At 46.4% G+C, this 14,590-nt stretch overlaps 1 protein-coding gene across 2 annotated transcripts; it reads right to left on the bottom strand.

Moving 5' to 3' along the window:
* Positions 1–8,243: 8,243 nt before the first annotated feature.
* TIMM10 (translocase of inner mitochondrial membrane 10) lies at positions 8,244–11,552 on the bottom strand. 2 transcript variants are annotated; one of them, XM_080688368.1, is made up of 3 exons: positions 11,358–11,552; positions 10,765–10,874; positions 8,244–8,664 (listed from the first exon to the last, which is right to left on the bottom strand). In XM_080688368.1, exons 2-3 carry the CDS (start codon positions 10,833–10,835, stop codon positions 8,463–8,465), a joined length of 273 nt encoding a protein of 90 aa, XP_080544494.1. In that variant the 5' UTR covers positions 10,836–10,874; positions 11,358–11,552; the 3' UTR covers positions 8,244–8,462. The 2 variants fall into 2 exon arrangements, with proteins under 2 accessions (XP_080544494.1, XP_080544495.1); XM_080688369.1 differs by having other exon boundaries at positions 10,976–11,366.
* Positions 11,553–14,590: the final 3,038 nt, after the last annotated feature.

The raw sequence follows: 14,590 nt of genomic DNA, 5'->3' as shown, positions 1-14,590 counted from the left end.
TGGGATGCTTCCAGACACTTATTAACTGACTGACCCCTAGTAAATTTCTCAACTTTCTGGGCCTGTTTCCTCAACTGTCAAAGGGAGGTGTCACTGCTTGGGCTGGGGTGTGGACTGATGAAATGACAAAGGCAAATCGATAGGGAGTGACACACTGTGTTCCAAGTAATATTGGTGATAGCCACCAAGTTCTGTGGGCATGTGAGCAACTGTCCAGGAAGTACCGAGAAGAAGTCAGACAAGAGGGCATCTCTGAACAGCTGAGCCACCAAGCCAAGGGAGGAACTAAGATTTGCTGAGTGGCTACTATACCCTGGGAACTTCCCAAACAAAAATTGTCAGTAAGTCCTTAAAACATCATGTTCTCATTTAAACATCACCACTTTTCACAGATGGAGACTGGCGCTGGCAGGTGGTGCACCGTGGGTGCAGGCAGGATGCAAACTCAGACCGGTCTGGCTTTTATGTGGTCCTTCTCCCTCCTCCAGGTCAGGAGGACGGCAAGAGCAGAGGCCTCGCGGCAGAGAAGGCACCGGGAGTTCTCTCTGGCAAGAGCGCAGGGTCAGGCTCTCAGGTTTTCACTTCTTAAAATTCATTACTGGCTCCCAGAACTTCCAGATCAAGGTCAAGCTCCTTCGCTTAGCACAAGGGGCCCTAGAATAAGGGCTCTAACCCAAGACAGTTACGGATCCCTTCGAGAACACAATAAAATACTGTGTCCACTCCCTAGGCAAATGCATGTGTGAACCTAAGCACACACACACATTTCCATTCATATTTCAGGGTTATTGTGGACACTCCCCATGCTCCAAAGGTCTTTGGACACACACACCCCTCCCCCCAGGGTAGGCCCGTAATGGTTGGCCTTCCCCAACCCACATTTCAATGTTTCCCCCTGTCAGCTCCCTGAGGGCAAGGGCCTGGTTTGTTGTGTTCACTGCTATATCTCCAGCATCTAGAACAGCACTTGGCATCTAAGAAGTGCTTGGTAAGCACCTGCGGAATGAAGTGTGAAGCCATCTGGGTTTCACACCTCCTTGCCATTGCACCTGTTCCTTGTGGGGATGACAGAGTCCTTTCTTAATTTCTAAGGTACTCATCCTTTACAACTCACCTCTTTCTGGAATCTGTTTGATCTCTTAGGGGCTGTTCCCACATACTCCCCTCCCCTCCCCCATTACTATTCTAATCTCTACTGAAGCCCTCACACTGAGCTAGAATCATCAGTTCACTTGCCTGCCTCCCTCCTGGTGAGATATGAATCTCTTGGGGGCAGGAGCCACGTTGTAGGTGGTTTGTAAACCTATCGGGACCTTGCATGTCACAAGCGCATGGTAAACACTTGTTGAATAAAGAAAACGGAGTGGTGGGAAACAGAGCTGAAGAGGCAGGCTGAAGTCAGTTTAGAATGACATCTGCCAGGCCAAGGACTTCCAATGTTGTGAGATAGGTGAACAGCAAATCTTGGATTATGTTTTCTTTTGCCTTTGTTTTTAAGGAAGGGGATAATATGGTCAGGTTTGTGTGTTAAATGAATGGAGGAGGAGACTCTGATCCCCTGGCACTACCCATACTTCCAGTAGAACAGTGTTATCACATTGGATCTCCTGTGGCTCTGGCTCAAAGCTGCTTCACAGATGAATGGACAGGAGGACTGGCTCAGGAGTGACCAGGCAGGGTCCTGATCCTGGCTCTGCAGCTGATTAGTCCAGCAACTTGGCCCAAGGCACTTGCTTCCAGAGACCCACTTTTCTAGCCTGTTAAGTGCCAAAAATAATAGTAAATTGGGTTCCTGAACCCAAGTCTACTGTTGGAGGGGGTGCCCCATACCAACAAACAATTCTCAGAAGCCAGCAGGGTGTCCAAGAATTCAACTCAATTCTGACATTATCTACCCAGAGATAACATCAGGTTCCACAGGTTAATCGTTTAGTCTTACAAGACTGCCTGCGCTCCAAACACACACACTTCGGAAGCCAGCCGTAAGTCCGGCTCTCTGTGCTTCTGACCAACTGGCTACAGATTGGCGGTTCCAATGACCGACTGCAACTCGGAATGCCAACCGCAAGTCCAGGTTGTCGCCTGTGCTTCTGCCTGACTGGCTATGAGTCAGAGGTTCCCACATCCCCCTCCTTGGGTTCGATTAATTTGCTGGAATGGTTCTCAGAATTTAGAGAAGTGTGTTACTTACTAGATCACTAGTTTATTGTAAAAGGATACAACTCAGGAACAGCCAGATGGAAGAGATGCATAGAGTAAGGTATGTGGAAAGGGCATGGCAGATCCATGACCTTTCCAGACCCATTTCTTTTCCCCAAGTCTTCACCTCTTCACCACCCAGAAGCTCCTGAGCCCCATCTTCTTGGGTTGTTATGGAGACCTCAGTACATAGAAATGACTGATTAAATCACTGGGCATGGACAATTGATTCAATCTCCAGCCCCTCTGTGCTTCTGACCAACTGGCTCCCCTAGAGTCATAGGTCAGAAAGGAAGGAGGGTGGGACTGAAAATGCCAACCCTCACTTGATTGATTCCCCTGGCAACCAGCCCCCATCCTTCGGGGGTTTTAAAATTCACCACATTGACATAACAGGAGACACCTGTATCATTCTCAACACTTAGGAAATTCCAGTGGTTTGGGGAGCTGTGAGTCAGAAACTGTGAAGACCAAACATATATGAGAAATATATTTCGGTCACCTGAATGACCACACACATATTTCTTACATTATCTCAAGTAGTAGCCAGTTTACTATGTAAGAAATTATCTATTCAGCCTAACAAATAGTTATTATATGTCTTTGCATGAGGAATGTAAATAGAATGGACACGCTGCTTTGGAAAAATTTGGTAGTTCTTCAGATAGTTAAACATAGAGCTATCATTCTGACCCAGCAATTCCACTCCTAGGATTATATCTGAGAGAGAATGGCGAATGTACATCAACACAAAAACTTAGACCCAAATACTCATAGCTGCGTAATTCATAATAGCCTAAAAGTGCAAACCCAATCACGCATCGACTGATGGATAAAAAATGTGTGCATGCTAATACACAATATCAGTTGGCCATAAAAATGAGGTACTGATACTTGTCACAAGAAAGATGAACCTTGAAAACATTATGCTGGGTGAAAAAGCCAGACACAAAAAAAACATGTATTTTATGATTGTACCACATGAAATGCCCAGAATAGGCAGGTATATCGAGCCAGAAGTAGACTAGTGGTTGCCAGGAACTGGGGGAAGGAGAAAAATGGGAAGTGACTGCTACTAAGTATGGGGTTTCTTCTAGGGGCAATGAGAATGTTGTGCAATTGGATGGTGGTGATGGTTGTACAATTTTGTGAATATACTAAACTCTACTGAATTATACACTTTGAAAGAGTGTCCATAATCTCATCATCCAGTCAAAATGATCTACTGGAAACCCAGTGTTGATCAGGCCACTCCCCTTGAACACTTCCAGTGATGGCCGGGGAAATGTACAAATTCGCAACAACTCTTACCAGTATGTCCCGGGTTCACCTACTGCCCCCAGCCTTCCTCTGGCCTCCCTCCTCTCTATGCTTTTGCCTTGGTGACCTCTTCTTGCCCATTAACACCCATCTCCCACCTGAAGTTCCCACCTGAAGTTCCTCCTGGGCATGGAACATTCCCGTGCCCTGGCCTATCTAGTCAATCCGATTTCGAATTAACGGTGACTTCCTTAGGGAAAGCTCCTTGCCTGACTCTAACAATATATCCCTTTGCTGTGTGACCTATGTATCATGCGAATTTCCCTTAGGTGAAACTCGTCATAAGATGCCTGTTTCCGCTGATAAACTGTATACCCAGGGGGCAGGGACCTGTGCCTACCTGCCTTACCACTATCCTCCCACAAGTAACAGATCCCACCATCCACTGTGCCCCCTAGTTGACAAATTCCTACCCACCCTTCAAATCTCACTCAAGCCCTGGCCTGTATAGCTCAGTTGGTTGGAGCGACATCCCCTGCACCAAGGGTTGCAGGTTTGATTCCCAGTCGGGCATGTTGGCAGCCGATCAATGTTTCTCTCCAATCAATGTTTCTCTCTCTCCCTCTCCTTTCCTCTTGCTTTCTAAGATCAGTGAAAGCATATCCTCAGGGACTTTCAGGAGGACAGTCTTCTCTGAGCACCCAGACCTGGGGGCACATTCCTTTATGTAGCCTCACAACTTCCCGGACAGCCCTCATAGCTCTTAGCACAACTGTACAAGCCACTGCTTTTACTGTCTCCCCTCCACAGACCTTCCGTTTTGCTTGTTTCTTTGCCCCAGCACCTAAAGCAATGCTCATCACAAGACTCCTCTCAGGGCAGACCACAAGAATTCTTATGAAAATCCCTAAAATTGCATGCAGAATTCCATGTGCATGTCCATTTTTCTAAAAAAAACAGTCCGTGGCTTTTGTTGGAGTTTCAAAAGTGTCTAAGACCCAAAGGAAGAACTTCTCCCCAGAGCTGAGCGAGTTTGTCTTTTCTTCAAAACAGCACTGCCAGCCCAGACTTCTACTATGTGAACCATCCCCACCAGAATAGGAGTTCCTAGAAGGCAAGGATCTTTATGTTATGTTGATAAATGTGTCCCAAATGCCTGGAATGGTGCCTGGTCCATCCTCAGTAGAGGTGTGGAATGACCATTGTCTCAGACAATTATAACAGCTGTGAGAACTGTACATGGATTGAGTACTTACTGTTGCACAGAAAATTACCCCAAAATGTAATTGCTTAACATACATTATCTTAGTTTCTCTAGGTCAGGCATTGGGGCACAGCTTCAATGGGTCCTCTGCTTCAGGGTTGCTCACAAGGCTGCGAAGAGTGGACCAGGGCTGTGGGCACCTGAAAGCTTGACCAGGAAGGGACCCACTTCCAAGCTCACTCATGTGGATGTTGCCAGGATTCAGTTCCTCCCTGGCTGGAGCTTGCCCTCTATTCCTTCCCACATGGGCCTCCTCACAGGGCAGCCGACCAGATGGAAGCTTGCTTCATCAGTCAGCAAGCAAGGGGGGTGGGGGCGAGACAGAGAGAGAGAGAGAGAGAGAGAGAGAGAAACACACAAGATGGCCATTACAATCTTCTTAACCTGAGAAGTGGCATCCCATCACCTTTGCTGTATTATTAGAAGCAAGTCTCTAGGTCTCGGGCACACCCAAGGGGATGAAACAGCAGCAGGCAGGATATTGAGAGCCATCTCAGAGATTGCCTACAACACATTTCCTCATATAGCATCCAGCTCATCCGAGCACCCAGAGCAGAAGGCGCAGACCAAATGCCTTCAGGTCAGGCAGACGATGACAAGAAGTGAGCGGAGGGAGGTTTGGTGAACAGCCGAACCTCTGCCCACCTCTGCCCGTCCTCCAGAGACAGCTACCAAGCAGCAATGTGGGACGACTTGTCAGATCTTCTAAATTTTCAAAAGAAACCAAAGTCCAGGTTTTTGTGAGACATTTCCTGATTTTTAAAGCTGTGATAATTTAGCAAGAACACATCTAAGGATTAGTTTTTGCCTCTTCTCTATGGCACAAAGGGCCTAAGCCATTCTAATATCCTTTGCATGTCTGTTCCATCTCCTGCACTCACCCACCCCTCACCCCCCTGCACTCACTCACTGAGGGCAGGGGCCTGGCTAACTCACCTAGGGCACTTTATGTACTTCTTTGCATGTAACAGGCCAACAGTAAATATTGTTGAATGAAATGTGCAATTGCTGACTCATTGGGAAGCACTCCCTTGCCCCCAATCCCAGAGGACTGGTTAGAAGTAGATGCTGCTGTCTGAATAAGTTGGAATCCTGGCTCTGCTACTTTCTTGCTGTGTGACTTTCAGCAAGTTATTAACTTTCCAGAGCCTTGGCTTCTTCATCTATAAAATGAGAATAGTGGTACCCGCTTCACAGTTATTATAAGGATTAATTGTAATAAATATACTTATTAGCACACTATAGCAATTCAATAGCTGTTCTTACTCCCATCGCCCCCCTTCATTCCTCCCTGGCTCCCTGGCCCAGCTCCCCTTAATCCATTAAACCATCATCTACCACTATCCACCCGGCTGGCGGCTAGAGGGAGCCTCTAAAATGAGAGATCTGTCATGTTCCCAGCCAGGGTTTACGTCCTTCAACAGTTTGCTGATCCCCTTAGTAGGAGAAAATCCGAACTCTTTAACAGCTCACCAGGCTCCTCTGGACCTGCGTCTGCCCAGCCTTCAAGTCTCATCTCTCACCACCAGCTCCCTGCACACTCGGCACTCCAGGCACACCCAAGCTTTGTTTCCTGAAACCTCCATACTTTCTGCCACTTCAAAGCAAGTGTTCTTCTCTCCACAACTACTGCCACTTCAAAGCAAGTGCTCTTCTAGATGTTCCAATTACGCACTCAGAGAATTTGTGGCATTCCTTGCTAAACGTGAAGGCAGGTACGACATCAATTTTCTTCACTCTCCACTCTTCCTAGCACGCCTGCATATAACAGGCAAATAATGCATAATTGTAGAATTGCTCACAGCAGTGCCGATCCTGTGAGCTGACAGCGCCACCTGTTGACCCAATCTTGCACTTCAGCACTTAGAAAGGAACCTTAGCTCTCTGCCCCACCACTAGCATAGATGGACAATGATTTTGAAGTTTTCCAGGGGTCTACCCAGTGTCCCCTCACACAAAACTGAGCAATTAAAAAAAAAAAAGAGCTAACATTATTGAGGCACCCTCCTAAATGCTTTAGTTACTAACACAATTTTTACAACCACTCAATGAGTTATATACTTTCATTGCCATTTTGTGGATGGGGTAACTGAGGCACAGGGCAGTTAAATGCCTCACCCACATCACACTGCTAGGAAATGTCACCTCATGTGGACTGGCTTGAACCTGCACCTTTAAGCCTGAAACTCACTGCTTCTATTATTTCCTTCACTCATGCCCAGTGACCTCCCAGACATTTCCCTCTACAGCAGCAGTTCTCAACCTGTGGGTCGCGACCCACAGGTTGAGAACCACTAGCAGGGTCGCCTAAGACCATCGGAAACACAGATATTTACATTACGATTCGTAACAGTAGCAAAATTACAGTTATGAAGTAGCAACGAAAATAATTTTATGGTTGGGGGTCACCACAACATGAGGAACTGTATTAAAGGGTCGTGGCATTAGAAAGGTTGAGAACCACTGCTCTACAGGGAAGGCCCACTGTGAAGGTACTAGCACAGTGGCATTGGTGCCAACCAAAAACTCACATAAGAGTGAGTGTCCCACACATTCTGAAAGCTGCACAACTCTCAGAGGGCACTCCTTGGGAAGGAATTAGATGTGGTGGCAGCCTCTCCTGTGAGACAGCCGATGTGGCAGGCAGCCCCGGCCTCCATGTTACTGCTCTACTCGAGATCTCCACAAGCACTGCTCCTCGGCGCCTCCAGCTCCTCAGAGGACCCATGGCCCAGCTGGGTGGATCCGACTGGGTAGACAGTGTCGGAAGAGTGAGGAGCGCAGTCCCTGATTCAGGTGGACGCTGAAGGGCAGTGATCACTCAGTCCCCTGCCTGGAGCACTCCCATCACACACCAAGTTGGGTTCCCTCACATGCTCGATATTGCTGTGTAGAACCAAAAGACTGACTGCTTCCTTCTTAAACACAACTATTTTCACTGGCTCCTCTAAATATTTTTCTATATAATTTGTGAAAATGCCTGCCTCCAGTTAATTTTGTTATTAAAATATACTTATACTATCAATAATTACTTATTTTATTTATAATTAGTTTATTACTCATTACTTTATAATTATATAATATAAATGTATATTTTACAAGTTATATCATCTATAATATATTTATACATAATATTTAACAGCATATATAGCATGTTATCTAAATGTGTATATTTAAATATACAATATATATACATAGCCATATATATGGCTAAAATGTATTACTTCCTATGTCCCAGTCATTATTCTAAATACTTCACACATATTAACCCATTTTATCTTTACAACAGCCCTATGATTATCCCCATTTTACAATGAGGAAGCTAATGCACAGTGAAATGACATGTTCAGGGTCAGACATCAAGTTGCTCACCTGGAGTGCAAACCTGTCATTAGACCAGTCTATACTTTAAACACTATGAGACTCCCTCTGCTGGTAGAGGTTGTGTCTGTCTGCTGCCTTTACTCTGATGTGCCAGGCATCTTGATGCTAAGAGCATTTTTTATTTGCACACAGTAGGTGTCAACAAAAATTTTTAATACATACACACACACACAGTCACATTCCAGTGTGACAAATACCCACTCTTCGACTGGGGGAGAGCCAGGCTTCAGGCTCCGGGAGACTCTCTAGAGATAGCCTAGGCCTGGCAGTCTTCACAGATTACACCCAACAGGGGCACTTTAATTAGACAAGTGGGAAGGGACAGGGTGCACCTCGGGGTGGATCCTGTGGGGCCTCATGCAGGCCCAGAGCTCTGCTGCATCCTCTTCATCAGCTCTTCATCCTGCATAGACAACTCTGTCAGCTTCTTGCCCATCCGCTCATGGATATCCAGGTACTTGGAGACACACCGGTCCAGGCATACAGACTCGCCCTTGGACAGTTCTGCTTCCTTGTAGTGGGGAGGCACGCACTTTCGGTGGCAGGCACTTGTCATTCTGGGGGGAAGGGAGGGCAGGTCAGGTCAGCAGCACCTTGTGGCATACCAGGAACTCTCAACCATTCCTAATGTGCTAAACTGATTTCACCTCTGAGGCAGGCAGTATAAATCCTCAGTTTACACCTCAACTATTTTGGAAGGTCCTTGAGAGTAGGAACCTTACCTGAACCCATGTTTATAACTAATTAAATAGAAACCATTAGTTGAGTACTGGCTATGTTCCAGGCATCATGCTAAGTGCTTGACATGATTTTTATGATAACCCTATAGTTACACATGATAAATATCCCCATTTTACAGATGAAGAAAATAAGGTACAGGGAGCTTCAGGACCACATATAGCTGAGGTATTAACCCAGGAAGTCTGACTTCACAGCCTACATTTTTATTTTAAATATACTTTTATTGATTTCAGAGAGGAAGGGAGAGGGATAGAGAGATAGAAACATCAATGATGAGAAAGAATCATTGATCGGCTGCCTCCTGCATGCCCCCAACTGGAGATTGAGCCCGCAACCCAGGCATGTGCCCTTGGCCAGAATCGAACCTGGGACCCTTCAAGTCCGCAGGCCAACTTCGCTTAAGAAATGTTAATTAAGTGGGATATGCTCTATCCACTGAGCCAAACCAGCTAGGGCTCAGCCTACATTTAAAAATTATTCTAACATATAGCCTCCAATATAACCCAACCAATAAGCAGAGGATACCAGAGAGCTCAAGCTAATAAAAATAGCAGACAGTCCTGACCGGTTTGGCTCAGTGGATAGAGCATCGGCCTGCAGACTGAAGGGTCCCAGGTTCGATTCCGGCCAAGGGCATGTACCTTGGTTGCGGGCACATCCCCAGTAGGGAGTGTGCAAGAGGAGCTGATCAATGTTTCTCTCCCATCGATGTTTCTAACTCTCTATCCCTCTCCCTTCCTCTCTGTAAAAAAATCAATAAAATATATTTTAAAAAAAATAGCAGACATTTGTTGACTGCTTACTATGTATTGGGCTTGATGCTAAGAGCTTGTCATACATTTTAACATTTAATACATTTTTTAAAGATTTGTTTTTATTAATTTTTGGAGGGGAAGGGAGAGTGAAACATCAATCAGCTGCCTGACTCCTGAAAGTCCCCTACTGGGGATGGAGCCCGCAAGCTGGGCATGTACCCTGACCAGGAATCGAACTGGCAACTCTTCAGCGCACGGGATGATGCCCAAGCAACTGAGCCACACTAGCCAGGGCAACATTTAATATTTATAATGTCTCTATAAGGGAGGTAGTAGTATTGCCTCCATTTGACAGACTGGGAAACCAGTGGTCAAATAGTCCAAGTAATTTGTCCAAGCCCATACTAGTGGTAATTGATGGAGCTATGAATTGTTCCCAAATTTGCCAAAGTACTGGACCTCACACTGCTACTGACCAGCTGCGGACCCTGGGAAAGTTATTTAAACTCTAGAAGCTTCACTGTCCTCACAGTAAAATTAACCCAGTGGATTATTTTCTGTTTGTTTAATTTTTATTTATTGATTTTAGAAAGGAAGGGAGACATGTATATAGAGAAACATCAATTTATTATTCCACCTATTTATGCATTCATTGGTTGATTCTTGTATGTGCCCTGACCAGGGATCAAACCCACCTGCAACCTTCGCGTATCAGGACGGCACACTTAACCAACTGAGCTACCTGGCCAGGGCCACCCACTGGATTATTATGAAGATTAAAAAAGATAATGCATGTAAAACGCTTAGCAACTGCCTGAGGTAGAGTAAGAGTTTAAGACATGTTAAGTAAGTGGGATATGTTCTATTTTTCAAAAAGCAAATACTTCCAACTGTTCTTGGAACCCAACCAGAGACTGAACTGGACCTTCTCTCCTGCTCAGCTCCTTCATCGCCAATCCATCCCAGTCTAAATGCCCAACTCCTTCTAGTGACCCTATACTGAATCTGCATTGGCCTTTAACCATTGGGATTGGGGGTGGGGTGGAGTCAGTGGGGGTGGGTGCCCCCTTAAATTGAGCAAAGCATTTTTCATAAGTCATCCACCTCTACATTCAGCAAGAGCAACCTAGGATCATTCCCTAAGACAGAGTCGGCTCTTACCTGTTGTACATATCAGCCATCATTTCTACCTCCAGCTCCGCCGCCAGCTGCTGGGCCCTGAGCGGATCCATCTCAGCCCTGCACGGTGATCTCCTTCCTACCTCCTAGTCCTGGGAAAAGACATCACCGTCAGCACCCACCTCTCCCGTTCACTTTCCCGTCCCAGGATGCAGAGTCATCATAGGGCATCAGACCAGCAGGGGCCACTGACCTGAGTTCAACCATCCCATTTCACAGATGTGGACACTGAGGCCCGGAAGGGGAACACTGCCTAGCCCAAGGTCACACAGCACGTCACTAGCAGGGCTGGAAATCGAGTCCCCGGGCCTGACGCTCAGAGCCTCTCGGTCACCTCTACCCAGGAGACCGAGAGACCGGGACGGAACTCTCTAAACCGCAGGCCTGATACTCCGCAGCCCTAGGAATTGGATCCTACGCGGACAACGTGCCCGGGCCCCGGTCCAGGGGCTGCACCTCTGAAGTGGCGGCGACATCGCCAGTGCCACCTTTAGGTCAGACGTCACTCAACACAGCCTGGAGCCAGTCACAAAGCCCCCGGTGTCCCCAACTTCAGGCAAACACTAAAAACTTACCAAGAACCCAGGTGAGCAAAGGTGGAAACACGTGGGCCACTTCCGGGAGGAAGTCCCGCCCCCTTTTGGATCCGGACTTGCTCTCGGAATGAAGTACCAACGAGGCGGCGCTAGGAAATCGGCTCCGGCTGAAGGCGAAGGCGGCTTGCAAGTGCTAGAGAGGACACCCAAACACCATAGAGGCTTCGGCGGAGTGCAGAGCGCCAGCAGCCTGGAGGTCAAGTCCCTGGCGTTGTCAAGGGAGAGGCTTGAGTTTATTGGTTCTCTAGGAAGGGGCGGGATTACAGAGCTCAGGGAACCTCGTCTCCGGTCCTCCGAGAGCCGACACCTGAGGATAAAGCTGGTGCGTGGGAGGAAGGACGCCCCAAACAGCAGTTCTCAGTCGGTGCTGCACGTTAAGGTCACCTGGGACGCTTTAAAAAATCCTGATGCCCAAGGCGCATCTCATACCAATTATACCAGAGTCCCTGGGAGTAGAGCCCAGATACTATAAACTTTTTAATTCCCAGGTGAATTATATGTGCATTAATGTGCATTAGATGACGTGAAGAAATTACTATAATGTTGAGGGTGTAAAATGGCACTGTAGAAAAAAGACATAGATAAAAATAGATGAGGAAAATATGGCTTGATGTGAATAATGGTTAAATCCTGGTGCTAGGTATTTGGAAGTTCAATATACTGTGCTCTCCACTTTCCTGTATGTTTTAAATTGGCCATAATAAAGTCTAAAACTTAAACACCAATGATTTTTTTTTTTTTTTTTTACTGAGCATCTGCCATGGACTAGGTGCTTTAAGTACATTATTTTGTTTATTTTTCTTTTTATTTTTCTTTTTTTAAAATATATTTTATTGATTTTTTACAGAGAGGAAGGGAGAGGGATAGAGAGTTAGAAACATTGATGGGAGAGAAACATCGATCAGCTGCCTCCTGCACATCCCCCACTGGGGATGTGCCCGCAACCAAGGTACATGCCCTTGACCGGAATCGAACCTGGGACCCTTCAGTCCGCAGGCCGACGCTCTATGCACTGAGCCAAACCGGTTTTGGCTATTTTTCTTTTTAAAAGTTGACTTTGAAATAATTATGGATTTGCAGGAAGTTTCATAAATTGTACATAAATTCCTTTGTGCAGCCAAGTTTGGGAACAAGTGCTTCAAAAAACTTTGTGTGAATACAGCTGCGTGCCTACAGGTCACTAACCTTCCTCTGGGATTACAACGATAAGGGAGACATAGTTCCTGCTTGCAGAAAGACAAGACATATATACTTACGTTTTATTCAATTTCTGTTAGACTCACTGGGCCAGAAAGAGGTGAATAGGAGCTATTTTGATTGCCACTAGAGTTAACCTAGTGTGTTTGGTCATGGGAGAAGGAGGGTGAACTCTTGTGAACTATATCTTTCAAGACTTAATTGTATTCATTGCCCCCCAACAACAACAGTAAAACCCCAAACATCTAAATTCCTTGATTTTTCAAGGGATTTCCCAGTAACTGAAATTTAGGAGATACGAGTTAATGATGCAAGGGTACACTTCCCATTGGAGAAGGAGGGCTGAACACTTTATATGGTTGGTCACCAAATGCTCCCCTAATTGTCCAAGAAAGTCCAGATTTTCAACACTATGCCTTACTATTGCTCTATGGACACATCTTTATCAAACCTTGTGCCCTGACATTTTAAAATATTTTTTTTATTGATTTCAGAGAGGAAGTGAGAGGGAGAGATAGAAACATCAATGATGAGAGAGAATCATCCATGGGCTGCCTCCTGCATGCCCCCTACTGGGGATTGAGCCCACAACTGGGCATGTGCCCTGACCTGGAATCAAACCAGCAACCTTTCGGTGCACGGGGATGACACCCAACCAACTGAGCCACATGGGCCAGGGTGACACTCTGGCTTTTTTTTTTTAACTGATGAAAATAATACTTATTCATCGCAGAAACTGAGAAAATGCAGAAAAACAAAATGGGTGGAAAAAACACCCTCTTTTTAGAGATGGGGAAATATGGCATTCGAGTAACATTGGGTATTTGTTGCTCGCCACGATCAGTGCTGTCCTGGATGGGCCTCAGCCTCGAGGAAGGGATGCAAGGTCGCACCCAGGATCTCCCCTCATGGGCCCTGACTGACCACTCGTGAGAGGTGTGGAGAGTACAAGAACAGCCTAGTTGAACTCCCCTGAAATGAGCAGGAGACAAGGGAATAAGCATGTCAAGGGCTTGAACAGACTGGTCATTCGATGAGCTTGAAGAGAAAGACAGCGCAGTCTTAGTCACTGTTACCCACTGGCACCATTCCTCACCACCCCTCACCTCCACTGCTGACGCTCTGGTCCACATCCCCAACCACCATCTTGCATTGCTGTAGCAGTCTCCTCGCTGGTTTCCCCTTCAGGCTATTTTCAAAACAGCAGCCAGAGTGATCTTGTCAAAATCCAAAGTTAGTTCGCGTCACTTCACAACCTAAAATACTCCAATGGCTTCCAATCACAGAGTAAAAGCCAAAGTCCTTACAATGGCCTCTAAGGCCCATGTGATTCAGCCCCCGCCCCCCACTGCCTTTGTCTCCTACCATTCTCCAGCTCCATCCCTCTGCCCAGCCTTGCTGACCTCCTTCCTAGGAACCAAACACCAAGCACACCCCTGCCTTTCCCTTGCTGTGCCCTCTGCCTGGATTGTTTCCTCCCAGATAGCTGCATGCCTCCCCCCTCACCTCCTTCAGGTGTTTAATATCACCTTGTCAGTGATGCCTTCCTTGATCACTCTGGGTACATCACCCCACCCCCCAAAATAAAACACCTCCTTTTCTCTGCTACATTCCCCCTGTAGAACCTATCACCTATAGAACATACTCTGTATTTTTATTTTCCTTCTGTCTATCCACACTAAAGTGTAAGCTCTATGATCTAGTTTTGCCCATTTTTTTATGTATTTTATTGATTTTTCACAGAGAGGAAGGGAGAGGGATAGAAGGTTAGAAACATCAATGAGAGAGAAACATCAATCAGCTGCCTCCTGCACACCTCCTACTGGGGATGTGCCCGCAACCAAGGTACATGCCCTTGACCGGAATCGAACCTGGGACCCTTGAGTCTGCAGGCCGACGCTCTATCCACTGAGCCAAACCGGATAGGGCAAGTTTTGCCCATTTTTTGTTGTGTTCACTGCTGTGTCTCCAGCACATACAAGGTGTTCAAAAACCATTTGATCAATGGATACACG

The sequence above is a fragment of the Plecotus auritus genome (genome assembly GCF_963455305.1).
Source record: "Plecotus auritus genome assembly, chromosome: 9".
Lineage (NCBI taxonomy): Eukaryota > Metazoa > Chordata > Mammalia > Chiroptera > Vespertilionidae > Plecotus > Plecotus auritus.
The sequence above is the reverse complement of the archived record's forward strand: the minus strand, read 5'-3'. Positions and strand labels throughout refer to the sequence as shown.

What these genes read in the sequence shown, in the direction of transcription:
- TIMM10 (XM_080688368.1), bottom strand. Translation starts at nt 10,835, where the DNA reads ATGGATCCGCTCAGGGCCCAGCAGCTGGCGGCGGAGCTGGAGGTAGAA. An exon ending in ATGGCTGATATGTACAACAG is followed by an intron (nt 8,665 to 10,764) that starts GTAAGAGCCGAC and finishes CCTTCCCCCCAG; the next exon opens with AATGACAAGTGCCTGCCACC.